The sequence below is a fragment of the Meriones unguiculatus genome, chromosome 1, assembly GCF_030254825.1.
Source record: "Meriones unguiculatus strain TT.TT164.6M chromosome 1, Bangor_MerUng_6.1, whole genome shotgun sequence".
NCBI classification, from domain to species: domain Eukaryota; kingdom Metazoa; phylum Chordata; class Mammalia; order Rodentia; family Muridae; genus Meriones; species Meriones unguiculatus.
In genome coordinates, this window is record NC_083349.1 from 2,611,174 (window position 1) to 2,625,547 (window position 14,374).

Here is a 14,374-nt window from a genome sequence, read left to right on the forward strand (position 1 = left end):
TTAGAAGACATGGGGTTTGGGTTTTTTAGTTTTTCATTATGTTCATCATTTGTGTGCGCACATTTGCACATGCACCAGTGAGCATATGGTGGTCAGAGCTAAGCTGCAGGGGTCCATTCTTTCTTTCTACCATGTGGATCTTGGGGATTGAATAAAATGAAGGATAGAATTGGGCGCGCCGCACCATATGGCAGGCACTGGCGACTTTAATAAGCAGTTTTGGGAAGGGCATAAAATATATGTGCACCCGTTCTGTTGCTGAGGCAAAAATTACTGAGTCCTCTTCCCAACACAGAAAATCCTTGCCAGTCAAACATTCAAATCTGATCACACCTCACTGTCTCCACAGTGGGATGTCCAAAACTGTAGGAGGCTTGAAGAAGATTGTTGTAGACATTAAGCAGCGGCTGCTGAGACCACAGGCATGCCCAGTACCTGTTTCTCCCCAGTGAAGAAGCATGGCCCTCTCTGCAGTGAGCTCGCTAGAGGGAAGGGGCAAGGACATAAATATCTTGCATATCATAACTTCTTAGACCCAAAAACTAATTCATGTGTGTTAAAATAGAGATGAGGCTGTCACTATCAAATAAACACTAGGTTAAAGGTGGGCTGTTCATATGATTAATATCAGTTAGCAGTAAAGAACTGTATCATCCTGATGCTTTGTTCTCTGCCTTGAGAGCAGAGTCTGTTGGAATAGCTGGGTGCTTTTTATTTATTTTTTCTTTTTTCCTGTACTGAGGGAATTGAACCCAGGATCGTGGGCAGGCTAGGTGAACTCTCTCCCTCTGGGTCATAGCCTCTGCAGCTGACTGTTTTTGTTTGCTTGCTTGCTTGCTTGCTTGTTTGTTTTGCTTTTTAAGACAAGCCAGTTAAGAGCTTTGCATGGGTAGGGCTTATCAACCTGTGAGCATCAGTGTGTTATTATCAGTTAGCTCCTGCTAGATGTGCCTAAACCAGTGTGCTAATTCAAGAGGAGAGGAGAGAGTGGTGGGGTGAGTGATCTGTTGCAAAATGGTGGTTGTTGACAGCGAATGCTACAGAGAATGAGGGAAGTGTACCGGAAAGTTTTGTTAAAAGAAAGATGCAGCATAGTTTTTGAGTAACCTATATTTCCCCAGCTTTTTGGGGCTTGAGGCAGAAGATCATTAATTTTGAAGCCAGATTAGACAATAAAATCAAACCTCATTAAAAACATTTTTGGATGGGGACTCTTTTTTTTAAAATGCCTGCATGTATGTCCAAGTACCCTGTGTGGTACCTGAAGAAGCCAGAAGAGGCATTGGCTCCCCTGGGACTAGAGTTACAGACTGTTGTGATCTGTCATGTGGGTGCTGGGACTCCATCCCGAGCCCTATGGAAGAACAGTGCTCTTAAGCCACTGAGCCCTTTGGACGGGGCCTTTTAACTTGAATAAAAGTACTAAAATAATGAGGGGCATAGGAGAAGAAGAGGGAAGGAGGGTGGGATTGGGAGGGGATGGGCAGGGGGCTACAGCTGGGATACAAAGTGAATAAACTGTAATTAGTAAAAATAAAATAAGTACTAAAATAGTAGTGAGCAACCTCAGAAGGGTTCCCTTTCTCAGAAAGGGTTGTGGTAGAGAAATAAGTTCCCTGAGGCTCCCTCAGGCTTTAATGTTAACGATGAGTAGAAGGTTCAAGAAGACTGCAACAAAAGAAAATAACATTTTAAGAAAATACAGCCTGGCGGTGGCAGCTCGCATCGCACCTTGAATCCTGGCACCTGGAGGCAGGCAGGTTGACCTCTGAGTTTAAGGACAGTGGGGCTGCATAGAGAAACCCTGTCTCAAAAACCAAGAAAGAGAAGAAAACCCAGCAGTAAAGTGATGCACATTGGTTTTAAGTAAACTTTGAAATTTTTGCTTTTCAGTACAAATACAGAGATCTCACTGTCCGTCAAACTGTCAATGTCATCGCTATGTACAAGGATCTCAAACCTGTATTGGATTCATATGGTAAGTTTATTCAAGAAGAGTATCTGTCACTGTGATTGACTTTTTTACTTATGTTTATGGCTACAGTTTTCTTGTTTTCCTTTTCAGTTTGTTGGGTTTCCAGTTGAAGGATTGAACTTCCACCTAACAAAGGTGCTGGGAAACAGGAGAGAATAAGTCTGAAAAATAGATCTGTTGAATGCTTCCAAATCTTTTTTTCTTTTTCCTTCCAAGTCTTAAAAAGTATTACTTTGATACTTGGGGAGATATTTGTTTTTCTGTGTTGGGGGACCAAACCCAGTCCCCTGCATGCTGTACCTCTAGCCCATAGGAGAGAATTTTAAATATAGTTTAGTTTATCATTTTCTAAAGTTTTTTCTTTTCCTTTCCAAAATACTTAGAGAGTCCAAATGCTATAGCATGCATGTGCAGATCAGAGGACAAACTACAGGAGTCTGTGCTTCTTTCTTTGTGTCATTGTGAGGCTTGAACTTGAGTCATCAGGCTTTGCCGCAAGTGCCCATACCCAGTGAGCCATCTTGTCAGGCCATTTGACAGAGTCTTGAAGAACGTTGCTAAGAGCAGCTGAGGGTTAAAGGGAAAATTCTGTGGTTAAGTTTTAACAGTTAAACATTAAACAAAATCAAATGCATATCTTGGTATCATGAACCTGTAATCTCAACTACTCAAGGACCTGGAACAGGAGGATTACTTGAACCTAGGAATCTAGGCCAGCCTGAGCAATAAAGATAGTCAGTTCAGCCTGCCTGTCTCTGTCTCTTCTGTGTCTGCCTCCCGTCTCTAATCATCTCTATAAGACTCCCCCACCCCCACTCCCTAGACAGGCTTTCTCTGTAGCCCTGGCTGTCCTGGAATTCACTCTGTAGACCAGGCTGGCCTTGAACTCATTGGGATCTGCCTGTCTCTGCTCTCAGGTGCTATGTGTGATTAAAGTGGTGTCAGCACCATCCAGCTAAGACAGATTTGTAAAACTTAAGTTTCATTGCAACAAAATTTTTTTAACTGAGAGGTGGATTACCATGGACATGCCGAATGTCTTAGCTACTGGGTCTCAGCCCCTCCCCCCTAGCTTCTCAGTTCTCAGGGTCACATCACAAGACTAGTTGGCACTAACAGTCCCTTTCATTTTATAAATCTGGAAATTTTTTTTTTTTTTTTTTTTTTTTTTTTGGTTTTTCAAGACACTTTTTCTGCTTTAGTCCTGGAACTCTCTCACTCTGTAGACCAGACTGGCCTCGAACGCACAGAGATTCACCTGCCTCTGCTGGGATTAAAGGTGTGATTAATCCACACCCAACTGGAAAGTATTTTTTAATAATGGTCTTTAGTTTTAGATGCCAATTTGTCTTTGTACTGAGAATTTAAGAAATAACATCTGGAGTTTTTCTCTTTTAAGATATAGCAGTCCTACCTTGAGCACATCAGGGCCAGGGCCAGGGGAAAGCATGTGCCCTTGTCCTCCTGTCCACTAGGAGGTCCTTGGCTCTGAAGGCAGAGAGTGGGATTTTATTGCTGAGGCTTTGTAGACTGCACTTCCTTCAGGCAGGGTTGTGAAAACAATAGTGTTCTGCCAGGTTCACGGGACCCTCAGAGACCACCAGGAGATGACTCGATGCAATTGCAAGAGAGCTTTATTACAAGAGTGATCGAACTCGGGACCCAAGTCTCACTGGCGCAGCAGTAGAGAAGTGGGACCCCGAGCTCTGAGTGAACAGGATTTTTAAAGGGAAAGTCTGTGAGCCGGGGGTTTCCATGGCAGCAAGCAGGGGGGCACAAGCCTTGGCGTTACAGAATTGGGTGAGGTTTAGCAGGGCGGGGTGACCTTTTCTAAGGCACATAATCACAATGGCTAAGGCATATAATCACAATGGCTATTTTTCTAAGCCATATCTAAAACATTGGGGAGAATTTTCCCACCTGATTCTCAACCGATTCCCATTGATTATTGCCAGGGAGTTTGTCTCTGTTTTCTATGAAGCATTTATTCTGTTATATATTTCCTGGAGGCTGTTGCTAGGAGAGTTAACTTTGTTTTCTGCCAGGTGTACATTCTATGATATTTCCTGGTACCTGAATTCAGTTCCCAGTCAAGATCTTTATTTCAAAATGGAGTTATATTCAGGCTATCTTAAGCTCTTCAATAGGTCCTATGGAGATGTGGAGGTGCCGGTAAATGATGAGGCCTCCTCTCAAACCCGGGACAAGCTCCCTCACTCTGCATGATTTCTGTCTGCACACTGTATTGACTGACGAAACCCAAAGTGGCTCCAGTGGGCCAGGCTCTGGCCTTCCACTCAGAGATTGGCCTGCCTCAGCCTCACAACTGCTGGGATTACAGGCATGTACTACTAAGCCCTGTGTTTAAGTGTAGTTTTTACTGCATGCTGTTAATCAAAACTGATAGATGCTGTCATCATCACACAAAGTTTTCTGGTTTTATATAGCTGAACTTAATCTAAACTATTATCTGTTAAGGTTCAAACCCAGGACAATTTCCTTTTTATTTCTTGTTTTCATTCATTATAAAAATGCTTTTAGAGAACATACTAAATTTAAATGTAGTGTTTCAACGCATGAATTTCATGTGCATTAGTGTAAAGTTGTCAGATTCCTTGGAATTGGTGGTATAGACAGTTGTGAGCTGCCATATGGGTGCTGAGAATTGAACCCGGGTCCTTTGGAAAAGCAGACGGTGCTCTTAACCACTGAGCCATCTCTCCACCCCCCTATTTGTTTGATTTTTAAGATAGGTTCTCACTCTCACTCTAGCCTAAGCTCTCCTGGAACTTCGTACATGGCTGAGGCTGTCATTGAATTCATGGTAATCCTCCTGCTTCACTGTTCCAAGTGCTGTGACTGTAGGCATGAATAATTCTGCCCAAGGACATATTCTAACTTCACAATGCACAAAATTAGACAATTGTCTGCAGAAGAGCTGCTATTGTCAGAGTAGTTGTGTGTGCTTGCTTTGTTTGTTACAGCGTGTGCCAGCTTTTCTCATAGGAAGAGTCTCTGGGAAATCAACCTCTTTAAAAGACTGGCTGTGGCTCAGTCTCACATTGCAGTCAGTGATCTCTTGACTCCATTGCTATGGACCTGAGGTGGGTCTGAGCGTCATGGCAGAAGGAGATGGTGGAGAAAAGCTGCTCACCTCATAAAGCAAGGGAGCAGAGGAAGAGTGAGAGGCCTTGCATAGGAGATACTCCAACCTGGCCCACCTTCCCAGTTCCTGCCACCTCAATAATGCCCGTCCTTTATGATTCACTGCTGAGGCCGTGGTTCTCATGGTCCAGTCACCTCCTCAAAGGCCAGGGCTTCAACACAAGAGCCTTTAGAGGCTATTTCATCTTGAATCCATGTGGAGGTCCTAACAATGATCTGTGGAGAGGCAAAATATGAATCTTGGCCCAGCACAACTTAGTCTAGTTTAAACTTCTGGAGTCTTGATGCCAAGTGGGGTTTTTTTTAACACATATTTTAGATATTAGTTATTTTTATTTCATATGCATTGATGTTTTGCCTGAATGTATGTCTGTGTGAGGTTGTTGGATCCCTATCTCTCCAGTCCCCCCGCCTTTTTTTTTTGTTTTTTTTTACATATTTAAATACAGTAAAACTTTGGAAAAATATTTCTTCATGGTAGTTATCACAACAAAGTATGACTACATCTAACTCCCTTGCAAAGTAGCTGTGACCTCTTCCACAGAATGGGTTCTGTTTTCTGAGAAGTGTTGCTCAGGAGAAGAGCCTAGGGAGGAAGGGTTGGTTAGTAATAAGCTTTATAAGAAACCATTGTAAGGTACATGGGACCTGTTCATGAGTGAGTTCTAGTGACTAAGAAACAGTGCTCAGAATTCTGGGAGATTTGGGTGAGAGCAAATGATGACCAGGTGTCAGACAACATCCACTTCATCCCAGCCTTCAGGTGAACAGGCATTGCTTATGTGGACCTTATGTCCTTCTACAGATCTGTAAGTGCAGCGTTTGCCCTGTGTGACAGTGTCCATTTTAGAAATAAAGCAGTTTGTGTAGCACAAATTATGCAAAAGACATCAAGGTTCATTTGAATTTCCGGTACCCACATGGCACACACAACTCTCTGTGACTCCAGTTTCAGGGTTCTGCCAATCTCTGCTGGCCTTGTGGACTCCCAAGCATGCATGTTGTACAGGCATGCATGTAAACAAAACACCCTTATACATATAACAATTTCTTTTAAGAATAAAAGGAAGCCAAGTGTGATGGCACACATAATAATTTTTTTTAAGAATAAAAGGAGAGTTCAGGAAAGGGACTGGAGAGATGACTCAGCAGTTAAGAGCACATACTGCTCTTACAGAGGATCCAGGTTCAATTCCTAGCAGCTACATGACAGACTACAATAGCCTGTAACTCTAGTTCAGGGAATCTGAGGCCCTCTTCTACTACCCTCTGAGTGTACATCATACATGGTTCACTTGCATGCAAGCAAAATACTTAACACACATAAACATAAAATAAAAATAAATAAAATACATGTTGAAAGAAGGTGTCTGTATTTAACTATGGAGACATCTCTTTCCAGTACTGTAATTTAATACCACCTTGGAATTGAGAATGGAAGTGATGTATGTGTAGAAGAACTTCCGATTCTCCTGTCTTTACCTTCCAAGTGTTAGGGCTGTAGGCATGTGTCGCCATGCCCAGTTTACACAGTGCTGGTGACGGAGCCCCCGGCTTCAAGAATCTAGGCAAGCACTCCATTACTGTTTTGCTACACCCCAGCCACAGTGAGTGGGGGGTTCTAAAGTGAAATGATGAAAGGTAAGCTTTTAGTGTGGCATCATTTGGCAATGACGTCTTCCTCCTTTTTAGTGGTACTAAAGATCAAGCCCAGGGTCTTCATTCAAGACAGTTGCTCCATGGAGCTATATTGACAGCTTTGATGGGGATTTTTATTATTTACTGATATATTTATTCTTAAATTTGTTAAAAACAACTTTATTGGGGATACAGTTTTTGCATAATCATTGTATCCATCTTAGGTTTACATCACAATAACTTCAGAGTGATTTTAATTTTATTTATTTATTTAGGTTTTTCAAGGTAGGGTTTCTCTGTGTAGCTTTGGCTGTCCTGGAACTCACTCTGTAGAGCAGGCTGGCCTCAAACTCACAGAGACCCGCCTGCCTCTGCCTCCCTGAGTGCTGGGATTAAAGGCATGTGCTACCACCACCCAGCTCAAAGTGATTTTCTAAACAGGCTTAAAGTCATGTTAGTTGCAGACCAAAAGTTCGTATTTGGAAATACAGCACTCAGAAGATAATTTTTACAAGTACTCCAAAGCTTTTTAAACTAAGTGAATCCGTGAAGGAGGCTCTGTTACTGAACACTGACAGGTTAGCCAGATTCCATAGGTAACTGATGAAAGACTAACTTACATGATGGTGTGTACAAAAATGCTCATGATGAAATCTTTGTTTTTCCCTCTAGTTTTTAATGATGGCAGTTCCAGGGAGCTGGTGAACCTCACTGGAACAATCCCTGTGCGTTACAGAGGTAAAGAACATGTTTATGTTCTCACGGTAGCTCTATATGCTGGCAGGAACCTCTGCCAAGGAGTTAAAAGTACATTGAGTACATTCTAAGGGCCTTCTTGACAAGACAGAGGTCTTCTCTTCAGTCCTATTTCAACTTTATTTGGCAGCAGCACCTCACAGTTAGTTGGGTTTTTATTGTCATTATTGTTTAACTTCTCTGTCAAGATAGAGCAACAAACAAGTGCTTTACAGTACAGACAGAACTTAATGTTTCATGGAATCGTGGTACTGTATTGGGATCTTAGGTGTCTGCTAGTTCAGCCTTTCTCACCATTCATACCTTTCTGACCGTGGGAAGCTGTACTGGGTAGTGGTGAGGTGGTGGGTAAAGTCGGGACAGAAATTAGGTTTGGATTCCTGCTATGCAGTGTGAACTTTGTGACTGTGGACATCCCCAGCATTTGGGGAATGTTACCTGGCTCGAGTGCCAATGCTTCATGGAAGTGATACATGTAAAGGTTTGCACTAGCCTGGTGTGTCCTACACAAACAGTAAAAGGCACATGTTTATGGTTGTTGTTTGGTAAGGACGCGAGTTTGCGTAGCTAGTCTCTGCTAATCAGTCAGCTCTCTGTTACACTCAGTGATAAGTGAACATTCAGTTTCTTAAGAGCCTGTTCTGCTTTGGGACAGTTGTATTCATTAATTATTCCTTGTGGCTAGCTAGGACATGCCCCCAGAGAAAGATGCTGAACCTTCAAAGGCCCTCCCCTAGTGACCCAGTTCTGTGACATAGGCCCCGGAATATCACCATCAACTGGCAAACAGGTGTTTAGGACAGTGATTCTCAGCCTTCCTAATGCTGCAACCCTTTAATACAGTGCCCCGTGTTGTGGTAACCCCTCGACCATGAAATTATTTCATTGCTACTTTGTAACTATGGTTTTGCTACTGTTCTGAATCATAATGTAAATCTCTGAAAAGCATAATATCTACTGTGGAACCCCAAAGGGCTCATGATCCAGAGATTGAGAGCCACTGGTTTAGAACATGAACCTGTGGGGAAATATTACACAACAGTTCCGTGTTTGCTGTGCTGTGAGATCAAAAAGGAGAACAGGGGCATATAGGAAGATCACAGAGATAATGCTTGTCAGCCGCTTGCCCCTGACATAATCCTGAAGGAAAAGCGTTAACTGAGAGCATCTGTGACGGACTTAAGCTTAATTACTAGCTGCACTGTTGCCCCTAGGGATGAGCTGTGGTGCAGGTTGAGGTGAGCCTGCTCTTTTCCCTCAGCCCTTCTTCGTGGGTCATAGCATGCAGGTCCAGGTTACTGTGGGGGGTTCTTGTTCAAAGAGCGGAGACTTCTCAATGTTGGTGATAAACCTAAGCCTCATGTGTTAGAGCTACACATTGTAGATGTGTCTGGATGGTGAGAAAGAGAAATCAGAAGTTCCGTTAGTATCTCATTTCTTGAGGTGAAACATGCTTACATATTTGTGTTGCCGAAACTTTGTAAAGGTGAGGCACATGTAAGCTGCGGAGGTGGTAAACAGTTGCTTGCAACATTGGGCTTTGAGAGCATTAAAGACTGCTCTACGTTTAGTGTGGTGACTTTGCATCCTTTGAGATCCTTCCATTTGACTGCCAAGTAGTCAGATTTCTCAGCTGAGATTCTGTTTCAAAGCAAGAGGAGAGGGTAGCACCATTGATCTAAATAATCACCACTGAAACCGCCATAAGCATGGGTGGCATCCGTTGACTGTTAGAGGGTGGAGACTAGCTTCTGGAAGAGAATGGGTGCATCACTTTCCTTCCATCTCAGACGGTAGGTTGGACCAAAAGAATGTTGTCTGCAGAATGCGGTCAGCACTTTGACCTTCTTGATGTGGCTCACAAACCAAAGCTCCAAGAATCGTTTGAAATTAAAAAAAAATATCTGATGGTGGCCATGGTGGTGTTTGTTGCTCTCAATCTTGTGTCTTACAATCCTGGAAAATAATAGGAGTAACTGAGGTTTCTTCTTCTCTCTCAGGTAATACATACAATATTCCAATATGCCTGTGGCTGCTGGACACGTACCCATATAATCCCCCTATCTGTTTTGTTAAGCCTACTAGTTCAATGACTATTAAAACAGGAAAACATGTAGATGCAAATGGGAAGATCTACCTACCGTATCTACATGACTGGAAACACGTAAGTATTATGTGTCTCTGTGATGTAATTACATGTGTGTTCTACTCACTAGCTTCTGTCTTCAGTTTACACTCAAGGAAAATTTCAAGAATGGTAAAGTAAGTTCAGACAGTGGACTGAGGCAGTTAGAAAAGGCTTTCATTGTTCCTTTGCTTAGTTTTTGTTGGTGGTAGTGGTTGTTTGTCTGTTTGGTTTTGAAGTAGAGTCTATATTGTGTTGTCCTCAAACAAGTCCTAAGATGACATACATGAACTGTAATACTAAATAGCTGAAAGGGAAATAGTCTAGAATGCTGATTCACCATTTTATTTAGTTGAATATAAACTTAAACAGACAAGGTTCAGAGGTAGAATATTAGTTTTAAAATGGGTACACTGATGGGGTATGTTTGGGAACTCAGATCTTATTTTTTGAAGCATTGCTTGCTGTCAAGGGCAACAGTTGGAAACTCCTGTTTCTGCCTCTGATAGTGTAACTGGCTGAGAGCTGAGCAACATTTGTACAAAATAGCCAGAAGCCTACATTGTATCACTGCTCTCTAGAGGAACAGAAGCAATACAATGAATATGTTATAAAGGAAGTTTTTTTGGATTTTTTTAAAGGTGTGTGTGTGTGTGTGTATGAATGTTGAGCCTGGTGCCTGTGGAAGCCAGAAGACAGCATCAGATTTCCTGAAATTAGAGTTGCAGGCAATTGTGAGCCACCAGAGGAGGTCCTGGGAATTGAACACAAGACCTCTGCAAAAGTAGCCAGTGCTCTTAACTGCCAAGCCATGTCTCCAGAAAGCCAAAATAACTGGCTTTCTGTGTCAGAGGAGATGGCAGCAGAGGTGGCAGTGGGGAGGTGGAAGATGGGCAGAAAAGGCAACGCTACCTTGTCCTCTGACCTCTTGTATCTAGGCCGACATGGGAAGGTTTTGCCCACTCGGGGAGTATCTCAGATCCAGTCATGTTGACAACCAAAATTAACCATCACATTTATTTTGAGACAACTCAGTTAGATAGCTTGTAGAGCCTGCCCTGGAACAGGCCCCGCCCACTCAAATGAGGTGCTCCTCACCAGTTCCTGTTCCTGGAAACTTCTGCCTGCTCCATCCTTTTTCACAAGTGATGCCCAGCATGTAAACTAACACTACACTAAAAGAGAGCTACACAGGGGTCGGACACAGACATGTTTCCGTGCTTCGTGTAAAGTTGTCTGATTTGAAAATTGGTGTGTTTAGGGAAATAGCTGGGGCCAGCCACATGGCTTCACGAGTAAGGGCAGAGGCTACACAAGCCTGGGGATCCCTAGAATTCAAGTAGAGATGGAAAGAGAGAATTTACTCCAGAGTTGTCTTCTGATTCCTGAACACAGTGTGCTATATGTGCTCGCACATACATATGATAAAAAGCCAAGAGAGTAAAGAAGATTGTCAGAGGGTTAAAAACTAATAGCAGAAAGACCAAACTTTCTATTTTGCTGAGAAATAATTATAGGTGACATGATTTGTTGTGTTTTCCACCCTTTTTAGCCACGGTCAGAGTTGCTGGAGCTTATTCAGATCATGATTGTGATATTTGGAGAGGAACCTCCAGTGTTCTCCCGTCCTACTGTTTCTGCATCCTACCCACCATACACAGCAACAGGGCCACCAAATAGTAAGTAGCTTGAGATCTGATTTTAAAAGTTTCTGAAACAAAGCCTGTAAAACTCTTAAAATAACTTTACTTTGCTTTTTAGCTTCTCAAGTTAGTGGAGTTTTTGGAAGTATTCTGAGGCCCCACATCTGCATGTACAGGTTCCTACCAAAGACTGGCATTTGGGCTTCCATCTGTGGGTAGAAATCAAAGTGTGGATGTTCTGGATTCCAGAGTGAAGAGAAGATGCCAAATAGAGCTAGAAGTTTTAAATTATGCATGCCATGGAAAAGCCTGGAAAGCAAATGTAATTTGAAAGGTAGCCTGAGCTTTCTCTGTGCCTCCAGGGTCTGTATTGTAGAGAATTAATTACATCAGCTAGCTCATTCCCTTGAGCTATTCTGGGTATACACAATTAGACATCTAGCTCTTGGCTGCTTCTCTGTGGTACAGCCAATTTGTGACTACCTTGTTGGAAGGGTGAGAGCAAGGGGACAGTACTGTGCACCCCATAAATAGTTCCACCCCTGTTCTGATCATATGAATGATTCTTGCTGATACTTGACAAGCATACTGGGTAATTGGGAGTTGGTTGTACTTACTTGTTTTGTTTTTGTTTTGTACTGATTTTACTGTGTTTTAAGTTGTGATTCTGACAAACTTCTCTTTAAAGACTAGTTATGTGAGCTTTATTTCCTTCTGCCTAAAGACATGCTCTTGTTTTTACTCGTTTTTCATGGAGAGTATCTTGATCCTTGAGCAGAATGGGAATGTCAGAGAAGTGACATCCCCTCCCCTCCCTCTGAGAGTGAGCTTGTTAGGGCTAGTGTTTCCTGTAGTAAGGATGTTAGTTTGTTTTTGTTAGTTAAGGGCTGTTAACTGAGTGTTAACAGACATTGTCTAGTCTGATCCCCTCGTTTATTTGCTCAGCTAACTTAGCTAGCACTCAAGACAGAGGGAGCCTTTCTCTACTTCTCTCAGTTTCACGTTGCCTTGGCAGTACAGTGCTCCATGAAGAGGCCGCACTAGTCACGGGAGCAGCGCAGCTTTGTGCTCACGGCCTCCTCCAGCCCTGAAGAGCTAGTTCAGGCAAATCACTGTGACCCTGCACACTGCACTGCTAGCTGTTGAAATTTTAGTAACATTTTAGGCAGTTAGAGAATATCCATCATTATCAGGTATCACCATGAGCAAAGGTCTGGATTCCTCCCATACATGTACTAAGTAATAGCCAAGAATCGTGGACACATATTTGAATAAATATTTAGTAGTTGAGAAATCATTGCTCAGAACATTTTTTTAACTCTTTCAGGGTAATTTTTAAGTGATGAGTCATGTTATAAGACATTGTTTAAAAAACAAAAATAAGTGCAATAGTGTGTGCCTGTAATTTGGAGGTTTAGCCAAGAGAATTGTGTGAGCCATGGAGTTCTGGGCAGCATAGTAACATTCTGGGACTCGAAAGACAGCTGAGCAGTTAAGAGCACCTGTTGCTCTTGCAGAGGATCCACATGGTGACTTAAAACCATCTAATTCCACTCCTGGGAGATCTGGTGCCCTCTTCTGACCCTGCAGGCACCAGGCATTCAGTCATACCAGTGCAGAAGTACTTGCAGGCAAGACACTCAGACACTATATCCAAACTTCATCTTTTTAAAGTTTTATTTTAATCCTGTGTGAGTGTGTCTGTGTGGGTATGTGCACACGAGTTCAGGTGCCGAGGAAGACCAGAGTCATCAGATCCCCTGGAACTCAAGTTGCAGTCAGTTGTGAGCTGTCCAACTGTGAGTTATGGGTGCTAAGAATAAAACTCGGGTCCTCTGCAAGAGCATTACATGCTCGTAACCACTGAGCCATTTCTCTAGCCCTTGAACCGTGTAGGGGGGAGGTGTGTGTGCACATGCATGCGCTCTCTGTTTTACCTCTTAACCATGGAGCCATCTCTCCAAGCCCTGAAATAACCCGTTTTTAAGAAAAGAAAAATTGCTTATGCTTATGAGGAAATTATGACTCTGAGATAGTGGTTGTACATTGGAGAAACTAGCATGGAAGAGAATGATACTGACCATGTGTGTTGCTAAGACTTAACAGTGGACTCGCCATTTTAAAGAGATACTCATAAATGTCAACTGTGCTTCCTGCTTAGAAAGTGTCTATGTGTGGAATGGAGTTGTGAGCTTTTGGAAGTTGTTGTTTAATGAAATACTGACTGTCTTCCTTTATTATACTTAGGAAAAAGTAGTTCAGCATCTATTGATACATCCTAAGAAGGCTGTGAACCCTGATGTGTTAGGCTGGCAAAGGTTCCCAAGCCTGTTGTTGACAGCAGCCCAGCACACTTCTCCCACTTGGCTTGTAGCCTGTCCTCTAGAAGGTCATTCTTTGAAGGCTTCGTGTCTCGTTTTCTTCGCGCTTCATCTGCCATTCCTCTAGTAGATCATTCTACCTCTCACCTTTACCTTGAGGTTTACTCTATCTCTTAGACTTAAATTAGCTCCTTTCCTGGATGATCCCATAGATAGCACTCTGCCTTCCCTGCCAGCATGATTAGCAGAACAGCCACTGCTGACTCTTTATCGCCCCAGCCTGATTCTAAGCAACATGTGGCCAAGGATCCCTTCTTGTCTCATGCCTTTCCTTTGTACCATCCTCTTCTCCTCTCTTCTCTTCTCTTCTCTTCTCTTCTCTTCTCTTCTCTTCTCTTCTCTTCTCTTCTCCTTTCTCTATCTCTTCCCACCTCCCATCAAATCCCTGTTTCCTGTCATATAGAAGACAGTAAAACATTGTTTATTGACCTAAGTACTGATTCACCATTGTATCTAATGAGAAACATTTGAGTAAAATTGACTCTGAAGGCAAGTCCTTTTCCATCGAGGCCAAATTTAGCCTTTGGCATCACTGACCTTACTGGTTCTATGAATGAATGAGGCATTCTTGAAGACTAATGACATTTTAACTTTTTCCCCCTAGTATGTTCAAGCTTTTAAAAGCCAATCTAAATGCGTGTGGTTGTAAGTTTTGTGTAGGATTTCTTATAGTGGTTTGGAGTCTTAGGTT

At 42.6% G+C, this 14,374-nt stretch overlaps 1 protein-coding gene across 2 annotated transcripts in view; it reads left to right on the forward strand.

Moving 5' to 3' along the window:
- Positions 1–14,374, forward strand: part of Tsg101 (tumor susceptibility 101) — a 32,161-nt gene that overhangs the window by 4,141 nt on the left and 13,646 nt on the right. For both annotated transcript variants that reach the window (XM_021655198.2, XM_060378692.1), the window contains exons 2-5: positions 1,894–1,978; positions 7,451–7,516; positions 9,535–9,698; positions 11,212–11,338. In XM_021655198.2, the coding sequence (XP_021510873.1) occupies positions 1,894–1,978; positions 7,451–7,516; positions 9,535–9,698; positions 11,212–11,338 (442 nt within the window). The remainder of the gene's footprint in view (positions 1–1,893; positions 1,979–7,450; positions 7,517–9,534; positions 9,699–11,211; positions 11,339–14,374) is intronic.